A 13,091-nucleotide genomic window follows, 5' to 3' on the forward strand; every position below is an offset into this window, starting at 1 on the left:
AACTCAAAATCTTGTGGAAATGAGTGTTGAAAACTAAAAATAAATAAAAGTTTACAATATAGAAAAATTGATGAAGATATATTTGATACCCTTGGTTGGGGTGAGGAGGAGGGGAATTCTTAACTAAAGAAGGGTTTAATAGCCTTTCATTATCTAGACTTCATTTTCACTTAGCTGCCTTCTTTCCCCACCCTTGGCATCTTCTTCTACCAATGAGAATTTTTTCCCCCAGAAACTCCATGTAGAGGAAGGGTACAGAGAAATCATTCTCCATTCTCCCAACTCCGTTCTTTTCTCCATTTGAGTTCCCTTTTATATGTTATTTTTCTCCATTACAACTAAGTTCACTGAGGCATTTTTTATTGTGTTTGTGATCTCCAGATAGCAGCATAGTTCCTGGGTTATAGCAAGTACTTAATAAATTATTGTTGATTTCACTCAGCAAAGGTTAGAGAAAATAATAAAAAAAAATAAAATACATTAATTTCAGTTCCATGAACAGAAAAGGCTTTCTCACTAAAAATCAAATAAGCTAGCATAAAATGAGAAACATGATTGGGGAAAATCTTAGCATCAAATACCACTTTCCTTCTGATACGTCAGACATATGAAAAATTAATGTATCTGTGACAAAAGTCATTCCCTAAGACATAAATGCTTAAAGTCTATGATGAAACATTTCTCAAAAGAAAAAAATATATAATCCATCAACTTTGAGAAAGATTGTTCCAAATAAATAGTTATAGGAGTAATGAAAATTAAAGCAAATCTGACATTTTCCACATCAATCACATTGTGAAAGTAAAATTTTTGTTCCGTCATGTCTGACTCTTCATGATTCCATTAGTACTTTTCTTGGCAAAAATATTGGAGTGGTTTGTCATTTCCTTTTCCAGCTCATTTTTCAGCTGAAGAAAGTGAGGCAAACAAGGTTGAGTGACTTGCCCAAGGTCACAAAACTAGTTAATGTCTGAGGCCAGATTTGAACTCAGGAGTATTTTACACACTGTGCCAACCATCTACCCTAAACAAAAGATAGGAACAATTAATCATAGAGGAGCCACAGAATGACAAGTACAATTTTTATTTTGGTGAGTCAATCCTGGTTAAATGATTTGTCCAGGATTACACAGCTAGTAAGACACTTGAGTGTCTGAGAACAGATTTGAACTCAGGCCTTCTGACTTCAGGGCCAGTGCTCTATACACTGCTCCACCTAGCTGCCCCAAGACAGACATTACATTGAAAATGAAAGTCTAAATAGATCCAAACATTCTGAGAAAGTATTTTGAATTATGCTAAAAAGTGACTAAAATGGCAATATCCTATGACCCAGAGATAACACTGCTATGTGGATATCCCAAGGATATGAAAGTCAGAAACAAAGGTTCCATATCACCAGTTTTTATGATAGCAAAATATTGGAAACAACATAGGTGTCCATCAATTGGAGGATAGCTAAAAAATTGTAGAACATGAATTTAATGGGATAATGGTGGAACCTGAATTTAATGGGATATCACTGCAGTGTTAAAAATAACAACACATATGAAGGATTCAGAGAAGCAAGTAAAGTCTTGTATGTACTGCTTAAAAATGAAGTAAGCAGAACCAAGAATATAATATGCATAACTACAACAATGTACATGGAAAGAACAAAACTGGCAAAATAAAATAAATTTTTTCTTTTTATAATGACCAAGCTTTTTGTCAGAGAAGAGTTGATAAAATACGCCCTTTCCTTTTCATTTCTTGAAGAGGGTAAGCCTCAGAGGGGATGGAATAACACATACAATATCAAATATATCTGATGTGTTGTTTGCTTTTATTTATTAATTCTTTTTTTTTCATTTTTGAATCCTTCTTACTAAAGAGTCTCACTGAGTAGGAAAGGGGATGATGGTAAATGGAAATGACCATGATTTAAAAACAAAAAAGCATCAATTAAAATGGGTAGGAAAAAAATAAAATATCTGACTTTATTGCAAGTCCCATCTGATGAGAGTTTCACATTTTATGTGGGAGACAGAAGTATCTGTGAATGCAGAAGCAAAATCTATTAAGTCTACTCTCAAAATTCTATATAATAAAGCACTTATGTTTATTTTTTGGTCTGTTACTTTCTGTACTGAATAGGCCTTTATGTACTAAGCAAAGCAGACATATCCTCCCATGAAAAATGTTATAAAATTATTAATATATTATTAGGATTAAGAATTAGATGAAACACCATATTTTTGAATGTTTTAATAAAATATCAATAGGCCTACTAAAATTATGCTCTTCGATTGAATAACATTTACTTGATTACAAAAGTCCTTTTAGAGTAGGAGGAGCCAAGATGGTGGAGTAAGGACATGGACTTGCCTGAGATCTCTCCCAAACCCTTTCAAATACCTTTAAATAATGATTCTAAACAAATCCTAGAGCAGAAAAACCTACAAAAAGTCAGGGTGAAAAAAATTTCCAGCCCAAGACAACTTAGAAGATTGGCAGAAAATGTCTGTTGCACCAAGGTGAGAGAGGAGTATCAACCAGTGCAGACTTGTGTTAGTACAGACCCAGCCAGAGCAAACCAGGAGAAGGTCTTGGGAACCACTGAATCAGTGGAAGTACTGACAGTTTCTAGACCTCTTAGCCCACAGGCAATAAAGGGATAGTACAATGAGTCAGAAGGAGTTTACAGGGGTCCCTTTGTGGGCACTAGGGGCAGGACTCTCTTTCATTGCCTATACTTGGATCTGGATCACAGTCCTGTGCCTTAGGCCCAGTGGGAGGAGGAGCACTAGCACAACAGAGCTTGTTGGCCCAAGGGAGTACAGCCCCTGTTCCTAGTTCCAGGGTTCAAAAGAGCACTTGTGGTCACTCACAAAGCAGTGCATAATATAGGAGAGGAGTAAGCACATATCTACATAGATCATACCACCTTGGAAGAGACAAAAAACTACATGTCCCCAGAATTACCTCTGAAAATAGCTGCATAATATACATGAGGCTTGAGCAGTGTCCCTTTCATCTGAAAAGCAAAGCCCTACTTTAGCATAGAGTAAAAGTCAAGAAGCAGACTGGACAAGGAGTAAACAATAGAAAAAAAAACCTGACCATAGAAAGTGACTATTGTGACAAGGAAGACAAAAACACATACTTAGAAGAGAAAATAGCCAAAATCCTTGGATCCAAAGCTTGAAAGAAAAATATGAATTAGTCTCAGGACATGGAAGATCTCAAAAAGGATTTTAAAAATCACGTAAGAGAGGTAGAGGAAAATTGGGAGGAGAAATTAGAGTAATGAAATAAAATCATAAAAGTTGAGTTAACAGTTTGGTAAAGGAGGAACAAAAAATTCTGAAAAAAATAAGACCTTAAAGAAGAGAATTGGGGGAGGAGCCAGGATGGCAGAGTAAAAGCAGGAACTTCCTTAAGCTCATTTCCCAATCATCTTCAATACTTGTAAAAAAAAAAAAAACGATGCTAACCTAATTTTAGAGCTACAGAACCCACAAAATGAAAAAGTGAAATGCATCTCCAGCTGAAGAAAACCTGGCATGCCAACAAGAATATTTTATCATGCCAGAATGGGAGTGGAAATCAGACCTACATAGATCCTACTGGCACAGACAGAGCTGGAGGATACTTCAAGAGACTGAATCACTGGCAGTTGTGGTGATTTCCAGAATTCGCAAGCCATGAATGCCAAATATGAAAGTAAAATGTCAGTAAGGAAATTCTGTTGGAGCTGGATGAGAGAAAAGAATGGTCTGGCTATAGCCTCCAGGGTGGTGGAGGTGGGTGTGGTGACAGAAATGGCAGCAACATCAGTGTTGCTTCCAGAGCTCCAGACCCATAGATGGTGGGGGGACTAAGCAACTGATCAGAGGGCAATTGCAGGAATCTTTTGCTGGTGCTGAGGCAGGATTCTCTTGCTTTGTCCTGCTTTGATGTGAGTCACAGTCTTGGGTGGCCATTATGAGGTGAGGAGGAGCATTGGTGTGGCAGAGCTTGTGGCAGCTGTGAAGAGGGAGACTTCCTCACAGTTGTAAGGCAAGTGCTAAGAAGTAGCTCTGACAACAGCTGTGCAAAACCCCAGAAATTTCAGCCAGAGCACTTTTCACTCTGGAAGCAGAGATCTACTTTGGCAAAGAGCTCAAAAGTCAAGTAATTGTTTGGGGAAAATGAGAAACAGAGGAAAAGAGATCAGGCTATAGAATCTTTCTTTGGTGAAAAAGAAGATCAAAACATAGAACCAGAAGAACATAACAAAGTCAAAACTCCTGCATCAAAAACCTCCAAGAAAAGTATGAAATGGTTGCAGGTCATAAAGGACCTCAAAAAGGATTTTGAAAATCAAGCAAGAGAAGTAGAGGAAAACTTTGGTAGAGAAATGAGGGTGATGTAAGAAAATCATGGAAAATGGGTCAATGGCTTGCTAAATAAGACCCCCAAAATAATGAAGAAAATAACACCTTAAAAATAGACTCACCCAAATGGCAAGAAGGTCCAAAAAGTCAATGAAGAGAAGAATGCCTTAAAAAGAAATATTGACTTAATGGAAAAGGAAATCCAAAAACTCACTGAAGAAAATCAATCCTTCAAAATTAGAATGGAGCAAATGGAAGCTAATGACTTTGTGAGAAATCAAGATATTATAAAGCAGGGAAGTAGGTCCTCAGCCTCTTCTCTTCCGCGGTGGCTCCGATGTAGTCAAAATGAAGTTCAATCCCTTTGTGACCTCTGACCGAAGCAAGAACTGCAAGAGGCATTTCAAAGCCCCTTCCCACATATGGAGGAAAATTATGTCTTCTCCTCTTTCTAAGGAGCTGAGACAGAAGTACAATGTCCGCTCCATGCCCATTCGAAAAGATGATGAAGTCCAGGTTGTTCGAGGACACTACAAAGGTCAGCAGATTGGCAAGGTAGTCCAGGTTTACAGGAAGAAATATGTGATCTACACTGAGCGTGTGCAGCGGGAGAAGGCTAATGGTACAACTGTCCATGTGGGCATTCATCCCAGCAAGGTGGTTATCACAAGGCTAAAGCTGGACAAAGATCGCAAAAAGATCCTTGAGCAAAAAGTCAAATCTCGCCAAGTAGGAAAGGAAAAGGGCAAATATAAGGAAGAAACTGTTGAGAAAATGCAGGAGTAAAAATTAAATGGCTGTAATTAAATTTCTAGAATGAACAAACAAACAAAAAAAAGATATTATAAAACAGATCCAAAAGAATAAAAAAATAGAAACCCCTATAAAATATCTCATTGGAAAAACCAATGGGCAGACAATTAAAAATTATTGGGCTACTGAAAGCCATGATCAAAAAAATAACGTAGGCATCATCTTTCAAGAAATTATCAAGAAAAACTGTCTTGATATTCTGGAAACAGAGGGTACAATAGAAATTCAAAGAAGTCACCTATCACCTCTTGAAAAAGATACCAAAATAAAAACTCCTAGGAATGTTATAGCCAAATTCCAGAGTTGCCAGGTCGAGAAAATATTACAAGCAGTCAGAAAAAAAAAACAATTTGAGTGTTGTGGAAATACAATCAGGATAACACAAGATCTAGCAGCTTCTACATTAAGGGATTGAAGGGTTTTGACTATGACTACTATGGAAATGTTTTGCATGAATGCACATGTATAACCTAAAAAAAAGTTCCAAATGCTCATTGTCAGATTTTGTGGTCTATATAAAAAATTACAATTAATATGCTTTATCAATTAATAAAAACATACTAGGTCAAATGGTAAAAAGAGATACAAAAATCCAATGTGACAAAAGAATGCTTGAAAAGCAGAATTGGGCAAATCAAAAAGATATAGAGAAAATTCACTGAAGAGAACTTCTTAAAAATTCAAATTGGCCAGATGGAAAAGGAAATACAAAAGCTCACCAAAGAAAATAATTCTGTAAAAGTTAGAATTGGCCAAGTGGTAACTAATGACATTATGACAAATCAAGGAACAATCAAACAAAATCAAAAGAATGAAAACATAGAAAAAATGTGAAATATCTCAGTGTAAAAACAACTGACCTGGAAACTACATCCAAGAGAGAGAGAGTTTAAGAATTATTCAACTACGTGAAAGCCATGATCATAAAAACAGCTTAGATATAATCTTTCAAGAAATTTTCAGAGAAAACTGCCCTGATGTTATAGAACCAGGGGGCAAAATAGGCATGAAAAGAAACTAAAAATCACCTTCTGAAAGAGATCCCCAAAAGAAAACTCTCAGGATTATTATAGAAAAATTCCAGGTCTCCCAGATCAAGAGAAAATACTTCAAATGACGAAAAAGAAACAATTCAACTATTATGGAGTCATAGCCAGGATAACACATGATTTAGAAGCTTCTAGATTAAAGGATCACAGGGCTTAAAATATGATATTCTTTCAGGCAAAAGATCTAGGATTACAACCAAGAATCACCTACCATAGTCATATCATATACCATAGTCACTCACACACCAATAGCCAAACAGTGTAATTCTTCAGGGAAAAACTCAATATTCGATGAAATAGAGGACTTTCAAGCATTCCTGATGAAAATACCAGAGCTGAATAGAACATTTGACTTTCGAATACAAGATGCAGATGAATCATTAAAAAGCCATCAGAAAAAGATATAATAAGGTATTTGGTATGGTTCAACTTTTTATATTCCTACATGGGACAATGATATTTAAAACTCCTAAAGTCTTTCTTATTATTTGGGCAGTTAGAAAGAATATACATAGACAGAAAGCAGAGGTGTGAGTTGATTGTGATGGTATGATAATTAAAAAAAATAAAATTAAGGAATTAGAAAGAATACCCTGGGAGAAGGATATAGGGAGAGGTAGAATAAAAGAAATATTCTCACATAAAAGAGGCCTTACAGAGATTCTATACTGGAGGGGAAAATGGGGAAAGCATGGAGCAGAGCACATGAACCTTACTCTCATTGGAATTGGCTCAAAGACAGAATAATATACACATTCATTTGGATATTGAAATCTATCTTACCCTACAGGAAAGTAGGAAGGGAAGTGGATAACAGAATGGAGAGGGCAGCAGCTGATAGAAGGGAGGGCAAAAAATGTACAGTGAGTTTCTCTAATAACCGTTTCATTTCTCAAACATATAGAAAACTAAGTCAAATTTATAGAAATATGAGCCATTCCTTAACTAATAAATGGTCAGAGGTTATGAATAGGAAGTTTTAAAACAAAATTATGAAAACTATAATCATATGAAAAATGTTCTAAATCATTATTGATGAGAGAAATGCAAATTAAAAGAACTGAGCTACTATGTCACACCTGTCAGATTGTTTAGTATGACAGAAAAGGAGAATGACAAATGTTGGAAGGGATGTGGGAAAATTAATACACTAATGGTAAAGTTGTATGCTGTTTCAACCATTCTGGAGAACATTTTGGTACTGTGTCCAAAGGACTATAAAACCATGTATAACTTTTGACCAAGCAGTGCCCCTACTAACTCTGTATCACAGAGATAAGAAGCAAAAAGGAAAAGGAATTGTGCACAAAAATTTTTATAGCACACTGTCAGTTGTGAAAAAGAATTGAAAATTGAGAGGATGTCCATCAGTTGGGAAATGACTGAACAAATCGTATATAATTGTTTTTTTTTTTTTAAAGCAGTCGGGGTTAAGTAACTTGCTCAAGGTTACACAGCCAGTCATTTCTGGGTGTGGTGCTGAGTATCTGAGACCGGATTTGATCCAGGTCATCCCAACACTGGAGCCAGTGCTCTTACTCGCTGAGCCACCTGGCCACCCCCAAGCAGTTAGGGTTAAGTAACTTGCTCAAGGTTACATGGCCAGGTGTTTCTGGGTGGGTGCTAAGTGTCTGAGCCTGGGATTCGAACAACAGGTCTTCTCAACACTGGAGCCAGTGCTCTTATTCGTTGTGCTACCTGGCCACCCCTAAATTGTATATAATTGTGATGGAATACTTATAGTGCTTTAAGAAATGATGAGCAGCTAAATCACTATCAGTTAGAGAAATGCAAATCAACACAACTCTGAGATATTACAACATACCTATGAGACTGGCTAGCATGAGAAAACAGGAAAATGATAAATGTTGGAGAAAATGTGGGAAAATTGGAACACTACTGTATTGTTGGTAAAGTTGTGAATTGAATGAACCATTCTGAAGAAAAATTTAGAACTATGTCTAAAGGTCTATAAAAGTGTATATACCTTTTAACCCAGCAATACCACTTCTAGGTCTATATCCCAAAGAGATCATAAAAATGGAAGGACTCATGTGTACAAAAATATTTATAGCACTTTTTTGTGCTGGCTAAGCATTGGAATCTGAGGAGATAGGTTTCAATTTTGAAATGGCTGAACAAGTGTGGATATATGAATATAATGAAATATTATTATTCATGAGAAATGATAAGCAGGCTGACTTCAGAAAAACCTGGAAAGACTTACATGAATTGATGCTGAATGAAGTGAAAAGGACCAAGTGAACATTGTATATAGCAATAGCAACATTGTGTGATGACTAACTTTGATAGACTTAGTTCTTTTCAGAAATGCAAGGATCTAAGACAATTTCAAAAGTCCATAATGGAAAGTGTTACCCATATCCAGAAAAATAAAAAAAAAAGCAATGGAATTTGAATGCAGATGGAAGTACATTATTTTTCTCTCTTTTTATTTTGTTTCTTCTTTCTTGTGGTTCCTCCCATTGGTTCTAATTCTTCTTTACAACATTACTAATGTGAAAATATGTTTAACATGAATCTACCTGTAGTACCTGCATTAGATTGCACATTGTCTTAGGAAGGAAGTATGGAAGACTGGAAAGAAATTTTAGAACTCAAAATCTTGTGGAAGTGAATGTTGAAAACTAAAAATTAATTAATGAATTAATTTTAAAAAAGAAATTATCAGCAGGATGCTCTCCAAAAAACCTCAGAAGATTTACATGAACTTATAAAATTTAAAATGAGCAGAACCAAAACTTGTGATGACAGGTGCTATCCATCTGTAGAGAGAAAACTGGGAGAGCCTGAATTCAGATCAAAGATACATTTTCTTTCTTTATTTTTTCTAATTTTTGTCTGTTTTATTCCACAGAATTACCTATGTAGAAATATGTTTTCCATCACCACACATGTCTAACCTATGTCAAATTGCTTGCCTTTTCAATGAGGGTGGAAAGAGAGAGGGGGAGTATTTGGAAATCAAAATCTGAAAAAAAAATTAAAATTTATTCTATATGTAATTGGAAAAAATAAAATATTAAATATGATTTTAGAAATCTTTTCAATTTCATTTTCTCATTGCTTTTCACAGAATTCCTGTAAGGTAGACAAGGAAGTAGTTATTATATCTACTTTACCAATAAGGACACTGGAATTGGGAAGGATTAAGTGGTCGAGTTAAGGTTGATGGATTTTTTTTTTCTGATGATACACAAAGTATCTTGTATGAATAACATTTACTTCAGATATTGTTTGCTAAGGTCCCACCTGGGAAGCTATTATATGCAGTGGTCCATGGAAATGTGACCTCTACCATCTAGTAAATGGTAACCCACAGTACCCAATGATGCAAACCTACATTTACTGGAATATATCAACATATGTCTTCTCATCCTGTGCTTTCCCAGTTTTTCTTTTTCATTTCTGTGTAGTTTTAAGATTGTCTATTTTTTTTAATTTTGGGGTCTTCATTAATTTGTTTGTTTACTTTTAGTTTACAAGATTCATTTCCACAATTCCTTTGGTTTCAAATTTTCTATCCATCCCTCCCTCCTCCCACCAATGGCAGCATACAATCAAGTAAAGGATCTGCAAATACTTTCACATTAGACATTAGTCAGTTTTTAAAGAAGGATTGTGTCAGATGGAATGAATGATGGAAAAGAAGAAACAAAACAAAACAAGAAAAAGAGCAGGTAGTTTGCTTCAAACTGAATTCAAACTCTGTTCTTTTTAGTTCCTTCTCTGAATGTAGACATCTCTCTCCATCATGAGTCTTTTTGGGCTCGCTTATAATTCTGCATTGATGAGAAGACTCCAGTCTATGAAAATTGGTCGTCACATATATGTTGTGTCTATAATTGTGTAAAAATTTCTCCTGGATCTGCTCTTCTCACTCAGCATCAGTTTGTATAAGTTTCTCCAGGTAAATATGAAGTCCATCTGCTCTCTGTTTCTTATAGCACAATACTATTCCATTACATTCATATACCACAACTTGTTCAGCCATTGCCCAATTGATGATCACCCCTTAATTTCCAATTCCTTGCCCCCACAAAAAGAGCTGCTATAAATATGTTTGTACATATGGGTTTTCCTCCTGATTTTGTGATCTGTTTGGCATACAATCCTAGAAGTGATGTTGCTGGGTCAAATATATGACATTATTTATAGGCATTTGGGCATAATTACAGATTGCTCTTCAGAATGGTTGGATCAGTTCACAACTCCAACAGCAATACATTAGTGTTCCATTTTTTCTACATTCTCTCCAGCGTTTATCATTTTCCTATTTTGTCACCTTAGTCATTCTGACTGGTGAGATGTGGAACCTCAGAGTTGTTTTAATTTGTATTTCTCTAATCAATGGTAATTTAGAGCATTTTTTTATGGGCTAATAGATATCTTTAATTTCTTCCTCTGAAAACTGCCTGTTCATAACCTTTGACCATTTATTAATTGGGAAATTACTTGTATTCTTATACATTTGACTCAATTCTCTGTATATTTTAGAAATGAGTCCTTTATCACAGACATTGGTTGTAAAAATTCTTTCCCAATTTTCCACTTCCCCCCTATTCTTGGTTACATTGGATTTGTTTGTACAGAAGTTTTTCAATTTAATGTAATCAAAATTATCCATTTTGCATTTCATAATGCTCTCTAATTCTTATTTGGTCATAAAGTCTTCCCCTCTCAACAAATCTGACAGATAAACTAATCCTTGCTTTCCAAGATTGTTTACAGTATCAGCCTTCATACCTAGGTCATGCACCCATTTGGAATTGACTGTGGTATATGGTGTTAGATAATGGTCCATACCTTGTTTCTGCTCTTCTATATTCCAGTTTTTCCCAGCAGTTTTTGTCAAATAGAGAGTTCTTATCCAAAAAACAGGTGTCTTTGGGTTTATCAAACAATAGATTACTATAGTCATTGACTGCTGAGTATCTTGCACCCAATCTATTCCATTGATCCAATACTCTATTCCTCAGCTAGTACCACGTAGTTTTGATGACTGCTGCTTTATAATACAGATTAAAATATAATATAGCTAGCCTACATTGCCTTTAATTTCTTTTCATTAATTCCCTTGATATTCTGGACCTTTTATTCTTCAAAAAAAATTTTGTTACTATTTTTTCTGGCTCTATAAAGTAGGTTTTTTTTTTTTTTGTAAATTGACTGGTATGGCATGAAATATGAAACTTAATTTAGGTAAAATTGTCATTTTTTATTATATTAGCCCAAAGCAGCCACAATCAAATAATATTTTTTCCAATTAGCTGATCTGACTTTATTTGTGTGAAAAGTGTTTTTTTAGTTGTGTTCATATAGATCTTGGGTTTGTTTTGGCAGTTAGATTCCCAAATATTTTATAATGTCTATAGTAACTTTAAATGGGATTTCTATTTCTATGTCTTCCTGTTTGATTTCATTAGAAATATACAGGAATGCTTAGGATTTATATGGGTTTATTTTATATCCTGCAACTTTGCCAAATTCACTTATTTTCTCAAGTAGTTTTTTACTTGATTCTCTAGAATTCTCCAAGTATATCATCATATCATTCACAAAGAGTGACAGTTTTGTTTATTTTTTTTTGCCTAATTTGATTCCTTTAACTTCTTTTTCTTCTCTAATTGCAACTGCTAACATTTCTAGTACCAGATTAAATAAGAGGGGTGCTAGTGGACTTTGAGCAAGTTACTTAACCCCGATTGCTCATTAAAAAAAGAATAATACACTTTGATCTGGTGGGATTTATTCCAGGAATGTAAGAATGGTTTAATATTAGGAAAACCATCAGTATAATTGATCATATCAACAATAAAATGAGCAGAAACCACCAGGGGTGAAACAAGGGTGTCCACTAGCAAAGTGGCCACTGGGCCTTAAACAAACACAAAGTACATTGCATTACCACTTCAATTCAAAACAAGAGTGCAAATAAAGTTCTCGTGGGAGGAGGGGGGCGTGTCCTTCCCCTCACACAGCTCAAGCCCCTGCTTCCAAGTACAGAGAGGGGGCTGGGCAACAAAACCAACAAGGTGGGGTCCTTGGGGGTCCAAGGCACTTCATCCCACCCACCATAGTCACAAGTCCATCTTCCCCTTGGGTCCCAAACTGTGGGATGCAGCCAGGAAATACACTCAGTGCCCCTGCTTTGCTGCTCAGTTCTTATCTTTTCCTGTGTCTGAATTCCAAACTCCTGGGTTCCTTCTCCTCCCGCAGGGGCAGCCACTCCTGGCTTCTGCCCAGGTCCCGATGCAGGCAGCTCACCATTCCTGCTCTCAGCTCAGCGAAGTCTGCATGCAGGCCATTCTTCTCTCCTGCTCTATGGCTCCACAGAGTCACAGCTACCACAACTGGGAAACAAACAATTATCCCAGTCCCCATACTTTCCATTTACTCTGCAGATCCTGTTCGTGATGCCATTTTGTAGCAGCAAGCACCCCAAGTGTCCCCAGGGTTTACTGGAACACAGGTTCTTGGATCTGCTTTGATAAAGCAAAGTAACTCAAAATGGGTTAACAAGCTTACTTTAATCAGTCAAACATATATCGTTTACCTAGTTCAGGGGAAATAGGTCAGCATCCTGGACTTCAAAGTATACAGGCAGAATTATCAAGACAGAAACAGATCAAGTAGACAGCTTTCCAAACTGTCCAACCATTACATCCATACCAAATCAACATCTGGGTTTTTCAAAGCCGGGGGGCTCTGAATAATGGCTTCCCAGAATCCAGATCAAATCACAGAACACTTTTCAAAGTGAGCCCCAAAACAAAGCTACACATCAGGGCTTATATAGCCTTCTCCTGGCTCAGAGAATGTAACAACCTTATTGACTCACTGGCCAATC

General features: G+C 36.1%; 1 protein-coding gene and 1 long non-coding RNA gene across 2 annotated transcripts in view; both read left to right on the forward strand.

The window, feature by feature from the left end:
- The window catches only part of LOC138145780 (uncharacterized), a 575,984-nt gene that overhangs the window by 91,336 nt on the left and 471,557 nt on the right, over positions 1–13,091 (forward strand). The gene's annotated exons all lie outside the window — the stretch shown is intronic.
- On the forward strand, positions 4,654–5,196 carry LOC138145779 (large ribosomal subunit protein uL24-like). The gene has a single exon (XM_069067388.1). The coding sequence runs from the start codon at positions 4,707–4,709 to the stop codon at positions 5,142–5,144; it is 438 nt and encodes a 145-aa protein (XP_068923489.1). The 5' UTR covers positions 4,654–4,706; the 3' UTR covers positions 5,145–5,196.

This window comes from Petaurus breviceps, unplaced genomic scaffold (assembly GCF_028583685.1).
Source record: "Petaurus breviceps papuanus isolate PSGF00001 unplaced genomic scaffold, PetGlider_PUasm1.0 90750, whole genome shotgun sequence".
NCBI lineage: Eukaryota > Metazoa > Chordata > Mammalia > Diprotodontia > Petauridae > Petaurus > Petaurus breviceps.